Here is a 15,318-nt window from a genome sequence, read left to right on the forward strand (position 1 = left end):
TATTAATTGCATCTATCAATATTTGCTGTATTTGCAATAATATTTGCAATATAAGCCTCTAAATGAGGATAATTTGAAGACTTGAATTTTCTATGGGTTTTTAGAGTTGAGTTTTTTTTTTTTGTGAGTAAATTAACATCTTTGGTTAAGATTAATTAACGACATTTTCAAGTTTTGTTTTAGAACATAAATCTACATAAATGCAAAATCTACAATTCAGATTTTCCCTGAAAATAAGTATACAGTAATCCTCTGAAGCCAGACAGTTTTTTGCTTAACAGATTTATTTCTGATTTATTTCTTAGTACATGATGGTGAAAGAGGCCCTTCATGAACGTGCCAACCTGCTGAACATCGCTCCCCACCTGTCCGCACCTTTACCTATAATGCTTCCTGTTTACAAGTAAGAAAACCAGTTTTATCTAATTACAATACACAATAAAACAATACAATACTACAATAAAAACACTGACCATTGAAAGGGAAACATAAATAAAAAAGGAATGGAACAATGGGATTTAGACAGAAGAAAGTTAAAGAGAAACACTGGAGACCTAGATTCATAAAAGACAGTTTTTGTATTTAAATCCATTGATAAGTTCACAGAAATGGCATTGAACCTTTCATATGGACACCTGCAGCAGGTGGGGTTGGAATATTCTGTGGATCAATGCTGGACCTCTCGCCTCCTCAGTCTCTGCCCCTTGTCATTCTGGGTTTTTAAAGGATCTTCCTGTCTTTACCATCATCATTACTAATTACTCGTGACATTTATGCCTTGCTCTGATATTTAAAGCAGCCGGAGAAGTGTGAAAGGGTCATAGAAATGAGAAACCTCAAGATTACATCATTTGCCTGTCCGAATTTTTTTTTATATTTTTTTTTTATATTTAAAACAAATATATCACAACGTGCTATATGACTTAGTGGACAAATCTAATTTTGTCCATGTACAACCATATCTATTTTAATTAGTAATATACCCTGCTACCTAGTTGCCTCTTTATAACCAGCAAACAGACAAGGCTAGGAAACCAATTAAGACCAGCAAACCATTTAGTTTGGGCCGGTTTAGTTTTAGTTTTTCTTATTCACCAGGGTACTCAAAATATGTTAGTATATTTTAATGTAGATTGTGCAGTGAATACATTTGCAGTGACAGGGACTGTTGATGTTCTCCACAGGTGGTGGCAGCTGCCGTATTACTGGGCCGGCATTAAAATGTACGACCTGGTTGCTGGATCACAGTGTCTGAAGAGCAGCTACGTCCTGAGCAAGAGCAAAGCACTGGAGCTCTTCCCTATGCTGAAGAAAGACAAACTCGTGGGAGCCATTGTCTACTATGATGGTGAGCAGGAGCGAATCTAAGGTTTAAGTCTTGTGTATGATCTGCAACTATGCACATTTTCTTTTCTCTTTTGTCCAAAAATCAATTTTAAATTCTATAAATGAATGAAATTCTAAAGTAAATTTAACTGTATACACTACCGTTCAAAATTTTATTAGATTATTATTTTATTATTTGATCAAAATGCAGTAAAATGGTAACATTGAAATATCATTACAGTTTAAATATTTTATGTATTTTAAAATGTCATTTAGTCCTTTGATGGCAAAGCTGAATGTTACGCCAGTCTTCAGTGTCACATGATTCTATTGATTTGGTACTCAAGAAACATTCCTAACCTTTTTTCTTGTGCTTTAACACTAGAACTACCAAGAGAGTCATTTTGACTCTTTTTCAATTTTGAAACCCATATAACTATAATATCCTGACTTTTCCTAAATGTGTGTATATTTTATTATAACATTGTTATTTTAATAAAATTACAAAACACAAAAGAGTTCACAAAAGTTTCTACCTTGAATGGCCAAAGCGGTCAAATTGTCCTTTCGCATTACAGACGGCGTATAATTTCTGCTTTTGCGATTATTTTTTTTATTTTTATTTTTCCCGCTGTTGAAGATGCACGTCACTGTTACCTAGCAACTTTTGTTCTAGTTGTTTTTATATTCTATTGCTAAGCTAAAATTCCTGTTTGTAAAAAAGCCGGGTGAACACCTCCAATACAGCAACTGCTGTCATTCAATCTGCCACGGTTCCAGGTATGTTAGGCTGGAAGGCTATAGCCTGGCTGTTATCAATAATAGCCTACTTCAGTGTTATGACAAAATAGCCATAATAATAATAATAATAATGGCTATTATTATTTTTATGCTAGTGTAATGCTATAGCTAATGCATAGCTTATTTTAGCCCAGAGAAGACTGATATTGTGAAATAAAAAAAAAATTATTGGGCTTTTTTTAGCGACAGTGATGATGTTTATTATTACCTATACTATCATAACAGATCCATTTATTCATGGATCACGATTCCAGTGGTGGCTGCATAGAATTGTTTCCAATTCATCTGATCCAAACATTTCCAATAACTCCAGAGCGTTGTAAAGTACAAAAGTAAAAATGTATTGAAAAAAGATGTATGTAATCATTTCCAAAATTCACAACATGTTTTATCTACAGAAATATTCTGCTTCAGTTCATATTTGTAGGCATTTAGACTTTCAAATACAACATTTTCACTGCGGTGAAAACCTGTTCTCCACAGGTGGTGGCAGCTGCCGTATTACTGGGCCGGCATTAAAATGTACGACCTGGTTGCTGGATCACAGTGTCTGAAGAGCAGCTACGTCCTGAGCAAGAGCAAAGCACTGGAGCTCTTCCCTATGCTGAAGAAAGACAAACTCGTGGGAGCCATTGTCTACTATGATGGTGAGCAGGAGCGAATCTAAGGTTTAAGTCTTGTGTATGATCTGCAACTATGCACATTTTCTTTTCTCTTTTGTCCAAAAATCAATTTTAAATTCTATAAATGAATGAAATTCTAAAGTAAATTTAACTGTATACACTACCGTTCAAAATTTTATTAGATTATTATTTTATTATTTGATCAAAATGCAGTAAAATGGTAACATTGAAATATCATTACAGTTTAAATATTTTATGTATTTTAAAATGTCATTTAGTCCTTTGATGGCAAAGCTGAATGTTACGCCAGTCTTCAGTGTCACATGATTCTATTGATTTGGTACTCAAGAAACATTCCTAACCTTTTTTCTTGTGCTTTAACACTAGAACTACCAAGAGAGTCATTTTGACTCTTTTTCAATTTTGAAACCCATATAACTATAATATCCTGACTTTTCCTAAATGTGTGTATATTTTATTATAACATTGTTATTTTAATAAAATTACAAAACACAAAAGAGTTCACAAAAGTTTCTACCTTGAATGGCCAAAGCGGTCAAATTGTCATTTCGCATTACAGACGGCGTATAATTTCTGCTTTTGCGATTATTTTTTTTATTTTTATTTTTCCCGCTGTTGAAGATGCACGTCACTGTTACCTAGCAACTTTTGTTCTAGTTGTTTTTATATTCTATTGCTAAGCTAAAATTCCTGTTTGTAAAAAAGCCGGGTGAACACCTCCAATACAGCAACTGCTGTCATTCAATCTGCCACGGTTCCAGGTATGTTAGGCTGGAAGGCTATAGCCTGGCTGTTATCAATAATAGCCTACTTCAGTGTTATGACAAAATAGCCATAATAATAATAATAATAATGGCTATTATTATTTTTATGCTAGTGTAATGCTATAGCTAATGCATAGCTTATTTTAGCCCAGAGAAGACTGATATTGTGAAATAAAAAAAAAATTATTGGGCTTTTTTTAGCGACAGTGATGATGTTTATTATTACCTATACTATCATAACAGATCCATTTATTCATGGATCACGATTCCAGTGGTGGCTGCATAGAATTGTTTCCGATTCATGTGATCCAAACATTTACAATAACTCCAGAGCGTTGTAAAGTTCAAAAGTAAAAATGTATTGAAAAAAAGATGTACGTAATCATTTCCAAAATTCACAACATGTTTATCTACAGAAATATTCTGCTTCCGTTCATATTTGTTGGCATTTAGACTTTCAAATACAACATTTTTACTGCGGTGAAAAACTTATGCTCTCCCGCTTGCCGGACACAAAGCGAGGCACGCACATTCGGGAGCGGTCTACGTAGCTCTTACACAATTAAATATTACAAAAAATATCATATTTTTAGGGTTTACGTCATAAACTATGATGACAGACATTCAAAGCTTCATTGTAAAACCTCAAAAGAATATGGGCATTCTATGTAGTTATAGAATTACGGTAGTTCTAGTGTTAAAACAGTAAAAATCCTTATGAGTAATGCCTTTGCCATGCCTGTGGACAGAGATATTTTTTCTTTATACAGTAGGCTATAAGAAAAAAAAAAGTTTGTCATTGATAACAATGATTTGTTGTCAATAAAACATCTACTATTGTGATTTGCGGTTTTATGTGGCAATAAGTGCAATCTCATTTGTCTCTGTGACATTCCTGCATAATCTTTATAAAACCCCCACCGGCTGTTGTGGCCAAACTCATTGTGGCCGTGTCTCTGTTGGCCCGTCTGTGCCCTGCGCCGCCCGAGGCTGCCACCAGGCAAAACTTCCTTATGTTCCTGGTTAGTCTGGGTGTGCAGAATGTGTCCCCTTTACTCAAGGTCCCCTCCGTGGCAGCACAAGCCCCACCCACCAACCCTGCCTTCCGGTGCTTCCTGTCAAACTACATTTGGCCCGCGTTGATACACACTGTCCCTCGCAGGGTGCGCGGGCAGCTTATATTCAGGGGGAGCGCGGCGGCTATCTGAGCAGCGATCTGTCACATCACATCCATCTGTGGGAGAAACAGAGGCAAAGAGACGTCTGGATGCTCTGTTCCCTGCCGCGCTGTGTTTACGTGCTGCCAGTGACTGCGTTAAAAGGCGTCTTCATTTGCGTATGTAGGTGTGTGGAGAATCGAAACCGGCGATTGTAATGACAGTTTAGAGGTTTTATTCCTTCTTCTCCCCACATCCGTTCCTCCCTCTCCCCCCCACCATCCCTCCTTCCCCTGGGTTGTCAGCCGGCTTTTCTCTCCAATTATTCAATCTGGAACAATCACGGCCGTGACATTTCCAAATCTGACCTTCTCCGCTGGAGATCTCAGCCTGCCTGTCGCTATTTGCCTCCCTCTCTCTCTCTATTTCCCCTTCTCGCATCGCACTCTCTCGCTTCTTCCCTTCCTGTCCCTCATCCTCCTTGAGTCCTCGCTCCCTTTCTTTCTTTCACTATCTCATCCACATGCACGGCCGTCCGTCACTTCCCTTCTCCGCTATGATATGTCATTCATTCATCCTGTAGGTCTTTTTTTATTAATCTAATCTGACGCTAAAACTCCCTTATCTGCGTTTTCAGTCATTTGTAAAGACGCGGTTTCTTTATTTCATTAGAATTCCGCTTGCAGCACAAAAGCCCTGCTCTTTTTGCCATACCTGCAAGCTGTACTCTAATAAACATTCAAGCTCAACCAAGCGTTTTGTGTCTACTGCTGCAGGACACAGCTTTCCGTGTGAGCTGTGATTTGTCCTCTTACATGATATTAACAATATTCCAACATGCATGTGTTTGTATTATCCTTCTCTACATGGGTATTTTGATTTGAGTGCACAGCCATGAGCACTGAGGCAAACCCAGGTTCATGGGATCTCTAACAAAGCATGCTGGTGCCTTCACCGCACATTATTCTTTGAGAAGTGTGCCCTTTAAACAGGCTTCCTGCCTGTGTTATTATTTTATTGTCTGGTGGAGTTGCCCTGAGCATGTGTTCGCATTAGACATGCTTACGTGGGTTACCTATTCCTCTGGTTCTTTAGCATCGAGAACACAGACCCGGAACACAGAGGCTTTTTTTTTAAATCTAGTAGCTCTTTCGTTGCCGTAATAGAGTGATATCGCATTGGCTTCAAGGTTTCCTGTAATTCATGTTTCAAATGTGTCTGAAATAGTTTAAATGCCTCAAAAGGCCCTATAAAAATATTGAACACCGTCGCGCCACTTCAAACACTGCAATCATGAAGCGAGTCTTAACTGGGTGCAGTGGCCTCTGGCATGTACAGAAAAACATTGTGTACTGACTTAACCATGTTTTGGGAATTAATTTGTACCCAGAAATGAGCTAAATCTGACGAAACCTCCCAAAAACCTTCTTTTGGAGATGTCCTAATTTTTAAAAACTGTATAAAAATACATTTAATATAAATAAAGTAAAAAAAAAAAGTTGTAAAAATGCAGAATGGTTTCTGTAAGGTTCTGTATTTCTGTAAGCGTACTAGATTATAGTATTTATAACTGTATGTAAAAATAGAAGTCTATGGAATGTCTCTATTTAAATGGTGTGTGTGTGTGTGTGTGTGTGTGTGTGTGTGTGTGTGTGTGGCTACTGTATAGTTTTGAGGCTATTTTACAAAAATTAGCTAAAGTTAAGAGGTTAGGTAATTCTGACAAAAACATATTTTAGAGATTCTAGTTCTATGGGGAAAGTGTTTCAATATACTGTAATTTTTTTGTTTAGTATGATAAAAATGCAACCAAGCAAACACTTATACATAGCTTAATTTTAAAAATATCTCATACGCCTTATTTATGAAAAACATTTATGTTTTTTGTACACTACCGTTCAAAAGTTTGGGATCAGTAAGTTTTTTTAATATTTTTACTAAAGTTTCTTGTGCTCATCAAGGCTGTATTTATTATGTATTGACCAAAAATACAGAAAAAAACCCTGTTATTTTGTGAAATATTATTGCAATTTAAAATAACAGTATCTATTTTAATATACTTTAAAATATAATTTATTCCTGTGATGCAAAGCTGAATTTTCAGCATCATTACTCCAGTCTTCAGTGTCACATGATCCTTCAGAAATCATTCTAATATGCTGATTTATTATCATTGTTAGAAACAGTTGTGCTGCTTCATGTTTTTTGGAACCTGTGATACTTTTTGCAGGATTCTTTTATGAATATAAAATAAATAAATAAAAACAGCATTTATTTAAAATGGAAATCTTGTGTTACAATATACACTACCGTTCAAAAGTTTGGAGTCTGTACATTTATTTTCTTTTTTTTTTGGAAAGTAATGAATACTTTTATTCAGCAAGGATGTGTTAAATGGATAAAAAGTGATAGTAAATACTTTAATTTTAAATAAATGCTGTTCTTTTTAACGTTTTATTCATAAAAGAATCCAGAAAAAAGTATCAGTTTCCAAAAAAAAAAAAAAACATGAAGCAGCACAACTGTTTCCAGCACTGATAATAAATCGGCATATTAGAATAATTTCTGAGGGATCATGTGACACTAAAGACTGGAGTAATGATGCTGAAAATTCAGCTTTGATCACAGAAATAAATTATATTTTACAGTATATTAAAACAGAAAACCAATATTAGAAACTGAAATAATATCTCACAATATTACACTTTTTTCTGTATTTTTGATCAAATAAATACAGCCTTGATGAGCACAAGAGACTCCATTAAAAAACATAAAAAATCTTACTGATCCCAAACTTTAGAATGCCAGTGTATATGTGACACATTCTGCTCTGGCTCTTTCCAGGACAACACAATGACGCCCGTATGAACCTGGCCATCGCTCTTACAGCGGCCCGTCATGGTGCTGCTATTGCTAACTACACAGAGGTGGTTCATCTGCTAAAGAAACCAGACCCAAAAACAGGCCAAGAGAAAGTTTGTGGAGCCCACTGCCGAGACATAATCACAGGTAAGACATGCCCAGACCGAAAACTAAACTAATTGTTTTAGTGACAGAAAACTGACATTTCAAGTGAACTTTTGAGAAAGAATAATGTTATGAACACTCATGAAATGACAGAAGTCACTTTCAATCCAAGCAGCGTTCAGTGAATCTGTGTAATCAACTTAAACAGATTATGAAATGTAAGTGTGGAAATCTTTCGCCCTTGTACGAAATTCCTATTGCGTGTATTTCCAATTGAAATAACCAGATTTTGCATACAAAAATTCTTGAAAAACCTTAAGACATGAGATGAGATCTTTATATAAAATCATTATTTTTTAAATTTTTGCGTTCTTTTAAAGTTTAATTTCTCCAAAGCCCAGCACTAACTAATCACCTTTCAGTAGCCCCTTTAAATTTTCTGCTTATAATCCTTTTATGAAGAGATTTGTCTTCTATCCTCAGCAAATGACCCCTACGGTCAGTCGCATTGAGTTAGAGTAACACCTCACTCTGCCGGTCACAGGGCAGGAGTTTGACGTTCGTGCCAGATGTGTCATTAACGCTACCGGCCCCTTCACTGACTCCCTGCGCAAAATGGACAACCAGAAAACTGCCAACATCTGCCAGCCTAGTGCAGGAGTGCACATTGTCATCCCTGGATATTACAGGTACTTTCCCGAATCCTTCAATCATATTGTACATTTTTTTCCTCAAGTGCATTTTTATGGTGTTAACAGTGTATGGAGAGATTACATACGTATATGTACTCTTCCTACCAATTACAGCCCGGACAACATGGGGCTGTTAGACCCCGCCACCAGTGATGGCCGTGTCATATTCTTCCTGCCCTGGGAGAAGATGACTGTCGCCGGCACGACAGATACACCCACTGAAGTCACCGCCCATCCCATCCCAGTGGAGGATGACATCAACTTTATCCTGAGCGAAGTACGCAACTACCTCAGCCCTGACGTAGAAGGTAATGCTACCCCGTCTATGCATTTTTCTTTTGAAAGGTTTTTGAATAAAATATGTTGCTACACTTAGAGCAAAAAGAAAAACTGATAATCTTATTAAAAATGCAATAGTACACATTGGGACAGATTTACTAACAGCTTGTGCCAGCGCAAACTGTCTATTGGCGTTAAAATAATACTGTATGGATTTACTAAAGATGTGCAGTGACGAATTAGCGCTGAAAAGGCGTGGACACGGTTATTTTTGCGCCTGACCTTATTGAATATGCATTTGTACGAGTTTCCCTTTCAGACGCAAAATTTATGGGAGGAGAGTATTCAAATGAATCACGCAACGCGATTTGCTAACGTTTGCGCTCGTCAAATTACTGGTATTTGCGCCATTATTTAACGCCCCAAAAAAGCATGTCTTAAACTATTTTGCACTTGAAATGGCTGCATTTGTTGTTGCTAGGAGGAGGCACCGCAGAGAACAGAGAGCGCTTGGTAGAAGGAAGAGGATTTTTTCCACACAAATTAATTTATTTAGAATGCCAGAAGAACACATTATCCAAATCCGAACATATCCTTATGCCAATTTGCGCTGCGCTTGGTAGATTGTGTTGGTCGATATGTAAATGTGATGTTGTGTCTGTGTTCTTAAATTTGCGCATTGTCAGTAAATCACCTGCAGAAATTTCCACGCCCATCGGTGCTGTTTTGGAATTGCACTCTAACGCTAATTTGCCCTGTTTAATAAAACTGGCCCATTGATTCTACACCGCTAAAGTCCTGGTTCACTTTGTGCCCTATGCTAAACAAGACATTTTTTAACGATTTAGTAGGTTATTGTATATGACACATTTTTCTTAACTATTCCAGTTCCTATAATTCTTTTAAAACTTGTTAGATCTCTTAATGTTTTTGAAAAAAGTCACTTATGCTTACCAAGCCTTGTTGATTTATAAAATGCTAGTCAACAGCTACGGTCAGTTTGAGAGTAAAAAAAAGCATATCAGTCATCACAAAATTAATACCAATGGCATCTGACGAATATATTGTGATCTTATGAAGCAAAACAATCGGTCTGTGCAAGAAACTGAATGTTATTTACAACATTATGTACCTGTATTACCTTTAGAGGTGGCAATAATTGCCCTTAAGTCTGTATTATACTCTTTGCGTTGTATTGTTTTGATTAACTGAAGAAGACTCATTCCTTCATTCAGGAATTGTTTGTATTACACTGGTTGCACTGTATAGTTCTTGCCAGGGGCGTCACTAGGGATTCTGGGATCCCCCTTGGTTGAAAATGCATTCTGGTCCACCCCCCTTACCCGAGGGCCCCTGTAACTATGTTCCTCCATTACCACGTCCGAAGCTCCTGGTTCTTGCTGTTTTGTACTGTTCTGTTCACAATTGTTGAAGAACACGTGTAGAAACAGTTAATGGTAACCAAATGTTTTTTTTTTTTTTTGCTTTTTTTATATGGAAAAACATTGACATTTTGATAAATAATTTTTTGTTTATGTGGAAAAGTCATACCAGATTTTCTCAAAATGAGGATGGTTAGATAAAGATTTTAAATGTGACTCAGATGAACTGACTAAATTTATATATGCCCTATCATTCAAAAGTTTGGGGTCTGTAAGATTTTTTTTATTTTTTATTTTTATGTTTTTAAAAAAAAGTCTCTTATGATCACCAATGCTGCATTTAAATAAATGTAATAGCAAAATAACAGTTTAATTTATTTAATGCATTTTAATAGATTTTTGTAATATAAAATATTATGATGACAAAGCTGAGTTTTGAATAGAAATTTTGTTTAACAATGTAAAAATCTTTACTGTCAATTTTGATCAATTTCATGTGTCCTTGCTGAATAAAAGTATTAATTCTTTAAAAAAATCTTACTGACCTTAAACATTTGAACAGTAATGTGTGAATGGGTGATTTCTGCCAAAATGTTTTAGACCGACATTTTTCAATAATGACCTTAATTATGAAAGATGAAAATACTTTATTTCTGCATGCATGTTAATGAACAGACAGACAGCAATATAGACAGAACGGCTTGTATTGGTTGTGTTGAGTCTAGTAACTACTAGTTGGGACTGATAACTATTCCAAGCATCTTCCTTTGAAAGCGGAGGTATTGATTTTTGAGCGCAGCCCGCTAATTGTTCAAAGTGCTGTGGATGCAGGCTTGATTGCTTGATTGATTAGCTTCATAACTAATTTTCCTTCACAAAAAATGCTTCCTCCTTTCTCTGATTGTTAGGCAAGTCGTTAAGAGTTTGTAGAGTCTCGTTATCTCATCCAGCACTGCATGTGTCTTTCAGCTACTGTAGAAAGTCATCCGGCTGTCTGTTATTAACATTACGTGTGCTCATAAACCGCAATGTGACGGCTGCCGTGTGTCTGGGTGTCTTCTGCTTTGTTTCCGGGCATGAATGAGCAACCAAGCAACTCTGTTGACCTGGGAGGGTTGTGTGAGAGTGTGAATAAAGCAGATCATGGAGAATGAGGATGGACTGAGCGATGGAGGAATGACACAGAGACCTTGCCTAGATGAAGGGTTGAGGCTGGACTGGACTCTGCTCTAGTAAAGGCAGCTAAAGGGATTTGGCTGTGGGAGATTTGTCACAATGACAATGTAGGGGCAACAGGCAAGATCTTGTTGTTTGTCCCTCCAGTTCAGATACTGTGTGTGAGAGAGAGAAAGAAGGATGATTGCATGAGATGAACAGAGAGATTTGAAAAACTTTTTTGAAAAAGAATTATGAAAACACCAATATAGAATTTCTAGTTGATTTAACAATTGTTTGTATGTTATTGATTACTGATATAATGGCAGATATAATGCTGTAAAATTGCATAATTTACACACTCACACAAAATGTATTATATTGAAATAATGCGTACTACTCACTTGTACTCTTGTAGCTCAACTGGTGGATCAATGTCAGTGAGTTTTTAACTATTTAATGCCACTGAATTGTAAAGTCAGTTGCATATTCTCATGTGTGTAATACAAACTGCTTGTTGAAATGTTTGTGTCCAGTTAGGACATGTTGTAAGTTGCTGTGGATAAAAGCATCTGCAAAAGTAAAATTATTATCTTCCATTTCAGCCTAATTTGACCAATGCTGGTAGTTTTAAAAATGAAAAAAATTTAATATTGGCCTATACCAGGGGTAGGCAAGTTCGGTCCTAGAGAGCCGCAGTCCTGCAGAGTTCAGCTCCAACCCTGAAAAAAAACCTCACCTGCCTATAGCCTTAGTAATCCTGAAGACATTGATTAGCTTGTTCAGGTGTGTTTGATTAGGGTTGGAGCTGAACTCTGCAGGACTGCGGCTCTCTAGGACCGAACTTGCCTACCCCTGGCCTATACCAGTATGGTGGCCCATATATTGCGTATGGTGATTGTGACTCTTCGAGAACTTCGAGTGCATTCCACAGCGTGAAAATGGACTGAATTCTTCCCTTGAGAATTACATTACTTGAATGCATTTGACGGCCCAGTGGTCTATTGCTGAGGTTCATTTAGACTGGAGGTGTGTGTGTGTGTGTGTTATTGGTCTCCACAGACTGCTGTCTGCAGAGCTCCCTAGCCTTGTCATAAATGTTTCAGAGATGCCCTTTGATAATGAGAGTGCTGTCTCTGTTTTTTCCCCCATTCAGAAATATCAACCTGCATATTACAGTGGCAGGTGTACCGCAGATCGATACACAACTCCCTCTTAATAATTAATGCTTGAGATGTCACCACAATAGGGAAATTGACTCTGGACTCATACATGATGTTCTATTAACGGTTCTATCTAAGTAACAAAGCAACTCAAGTTTTATGGACAATCTCGCTTCCCATGTTCCCCCTTGGTCATTTATCAAGCAAAATAGCCTTTAGTGCAGACATCACTGTCATTTTTATGTATGAACAGTTATGGATGTAGCTGTAAACAGGGCATTGCATAAATACAATCGCATAGCCTATTGTAGTCCTGTCAATCAGATACACTTCAGCTGTCAGAGATTGTCAGCGTCTCTGGTTTCTTTGGTTCTCAGTGCGGCGGGGGGATGTCCTGGCGGCCTGGAGTGGCATTCGTCCGCTGGTCACCGACCCCAACTCCAAAGACACGCAGTCCATCTGTCGTAACCACATCGTCAACATCAGCGACAGCGGACTCATCACCATTGCTGGTCAGTGCCACGAACTTGTGCCTTGGTCTCCATTTTTCAAATATTTTCTTTCATAAAATGGTTTCATTTAGTTTTGTACAATATTCATATTTTCATGATTTTTTTTTTCATGGTTTTGAAAGAAGGCTCTTATGCTCACCATGGCTGCATTGATTTGATTAAAAATGCAATATAAAATCCAAATTCCCCCTTTTCTATAGATATATTTATTGGGAATATGATGGTTTAACTTTTTTTAAGTTTAAGAAATTGTCATTTTAAACTTGTACTGTCAAATACATTTGGCAATTCTTTCTTAAATTCTTTATCTTATAGTGAACATATTATTACAATTTCTTATTTAGTTTAATATTTTTAAGTAATAATAATAATAATTTTAATATTAATAATAATAATATTTGTATTTATATTATTTATATTATAAATATATATATTTTTTTTTTAATCACATTTTATATTGCCAGTTTTTTCCAGTTTTACTTCTTAATATCAATGCTGTGTTACTTAATATTTTTGTAAAAACACACAAAAATAATTTTTTTTCAGGATGAACAGAAAGTTCAAAACCACAGTATTTATTTAAAGTAGTATTTTTGTGTCATTTAATGCATCCATGATTTTTAAGTAATAATAATAATAATTTTTATATTAATAATAATAATATTTGTATTTATATTATTTATATTATAAATATATATATTTTTTTTTTAATCACATTTTATATTGCCAGTTTTTTCCAGTTTTACTTCTTAATATCAATGCTGTGTTACTTAATATTTTTGTAAAAACACACAAAAATAATTTTTTTTCAGGATGAACAGAAAGTTCAAAACCACAGTATTTATTTAAAGTAGTATTTTTGTGTCATTTAATGCATCCATGCTGAATATGAGTATTAATTTCTTTAAAAAAGTACTGACTTCAAACTTTTGAATAGTAGTATACAATAAAAAATTAAATGATTAATTATTATTATAATGTAAAAAAATGCAAATTAAAGACAAAAATGTATAATAAGTCAAAACAATAAATACAAATATCAAAATATTAAATCTTAATATACACAGACTTTTTGTAATGAGGAGTTGAGGTTTTGTAATGAGGAATTGGTCACTAGGGTAACTGATAATTGTTCCACTGAGGTTGTGTAAAGATTTCACAGCACTCTGTCTACTCTAGGTGGGAAGTGGACAACCTATCGTTCTATGGCTGAGGAGACTCTTGACACAGCTATAAAGGCTCATAACCTCTCAGCCGGTCCCAGCAGGACGGTCGGTCTGATGCTGGATGGTGGGAAGGACTGGACCCCCACCCTGTACATTCGCTTGGTTCAAGACTACGGCTTGGAAAATGAGGTGGGTTTCGAAGCCTAACTACTTAGCATTCTGCCAGTCAGAGCACTTTGGAGCAGGTTCAGCTGCTCCATAACGTTCAGTCCCCCATGATCCTGTGGGGGAGAGAAAGTCTGGCAACCCCTTGTTTGGAAGCGTGAGAGCTTGATGGAGCCGTAGCTACCATGGATGTTGTTTTGCCAGCATATTTAAAAAGGTCAGCATGCAGATATTTTTGACAGCACTTGACCTTTGGTGAGAGATATAAAAGAAGAGTTTGAATCGAAAACGGGGCCGTGTTCATTTGTCTGAACGCTTAATGAAGCAAAGGTGTTCATAAGCTAGTAAAGAAAACATCTCTACAGCCTAAGTGAATGTTTAAAATCTAGCTTTGCAGTGGGTTTCCTACATAAGGAAAGAAAGTTCAATCATGAAACCTACCACTGTCTTGTTAATAATGGTTACATCCCTAAGGAATAACATGTTTATTTTCTGAACTCACAGGTTGCTCAGCACCTGGCAGCCACCTATGGAGGAAGAGCATTTGAAGTGGCCAAAATGGCCCAGGTGACAGGCAAGAGATGGCCTATAGTGGGGAAACGCCTTGTGTCTGAATTTCCCTACATAGAGAGTGAGGTAAGCACTCTGAAATTATAATAATGACAGTTAACTTGCAGTGTACCATTTGTTGAACCCCGCCTTTAAAACGTTACTGACCAGTCCTTACTTAGCAACTGTTGATTTCAGCCATTTTCTTTGACAAGCTTAAGCTTTTGCTTCTTAAACTTTTCCCCCAAAAATTAAAATTCTGTCATTAATTACTCACCCTCATGTCGTTCCAAACCCGTAAGACCTTCATTCATCTTCGGAACACAAAATAAGATATTTTTGAAGAAATCCGAGAGCTTTCTGACCCTGCATAGACAACAATGCAACTATCACGTTCAAGGCCCAGAAAGGTAGTAAGGAAGGACATCATTAAAATAGTCCATGTGACATCAGTGTTTCAACCGTAATTTTATGAAGCTACGAGAATTTTGTGCGCAAAGAAAAAAAAAACCGACTTTAATCAACAATTTCTTCTCTTCTGTGTCAGTCTCCGCCACCATTCACGAGAGTACCACTATGCATGTGTGTGCATTCCA

General features: G+C 36.5%; 1 protein-coding gene across 1 annotated transcript in view; it reads left to right on the forward strand.

Annotated features, from left to right (window-relative positions):
• The window catches only part of LOC107688873 (glycerol-3-phosphate dehydrogenase, mitochondrial-like), a 28,012-nt gene that overhangs the window by 3,566 nt on the left and 9,128 nt on the right, over positions 1-15,318 (forward strand). The window contains exons 4-11 of the mRNA XM_016486700.1: positions 306-403; positions 1,185-1,348; positions 7,537-7,701; positions 8,204-8,348; positions 8,466-8,659; positions 12,708-12,842; positions 14,022-14,197; positions 14,678-14,809. Of these exons, the coding sequence (XP_016342186.1) occupies positions 306-403; positions 1,185-1,348; positions 7,537-7,701; positions 8,204-8,348; positions 8,466-8,659; positions 12,708-12,842; positions 14,022-14,197; positions 14,678-14,809 (1,209 nt within the window). The remainder of the gene's footprint in view (positions 1-305; positions 404-1,184; positions 1,349-7,536; positions 7,702-8,203; positions 8,349-8,465; positions 8,660-12,707; positions 12,843-14,021; positions 14,198-14,677; positions 14,810-15,318) is intronic.

Source organism: Sinocyclocheilus anshuiensis, unplaced genomic scaffold, assembly GCF_001515605.1.
Source record: "Sinocyclocheilus anshuiensis isolate Anshui unplaced genomic scaffold, SAMN03320099.WGS_v1.1 scaffold101, whole genome shotgun sequence".
Classification (NCBI taxonomy): domain Eukaryota; kingdom Metazoa; phylum Chordata; class Actinopteri; order Cypriniformes; family Cyprinidae; genus Sinocyclocheilus; species Sinocyclocheilus anshuiensis.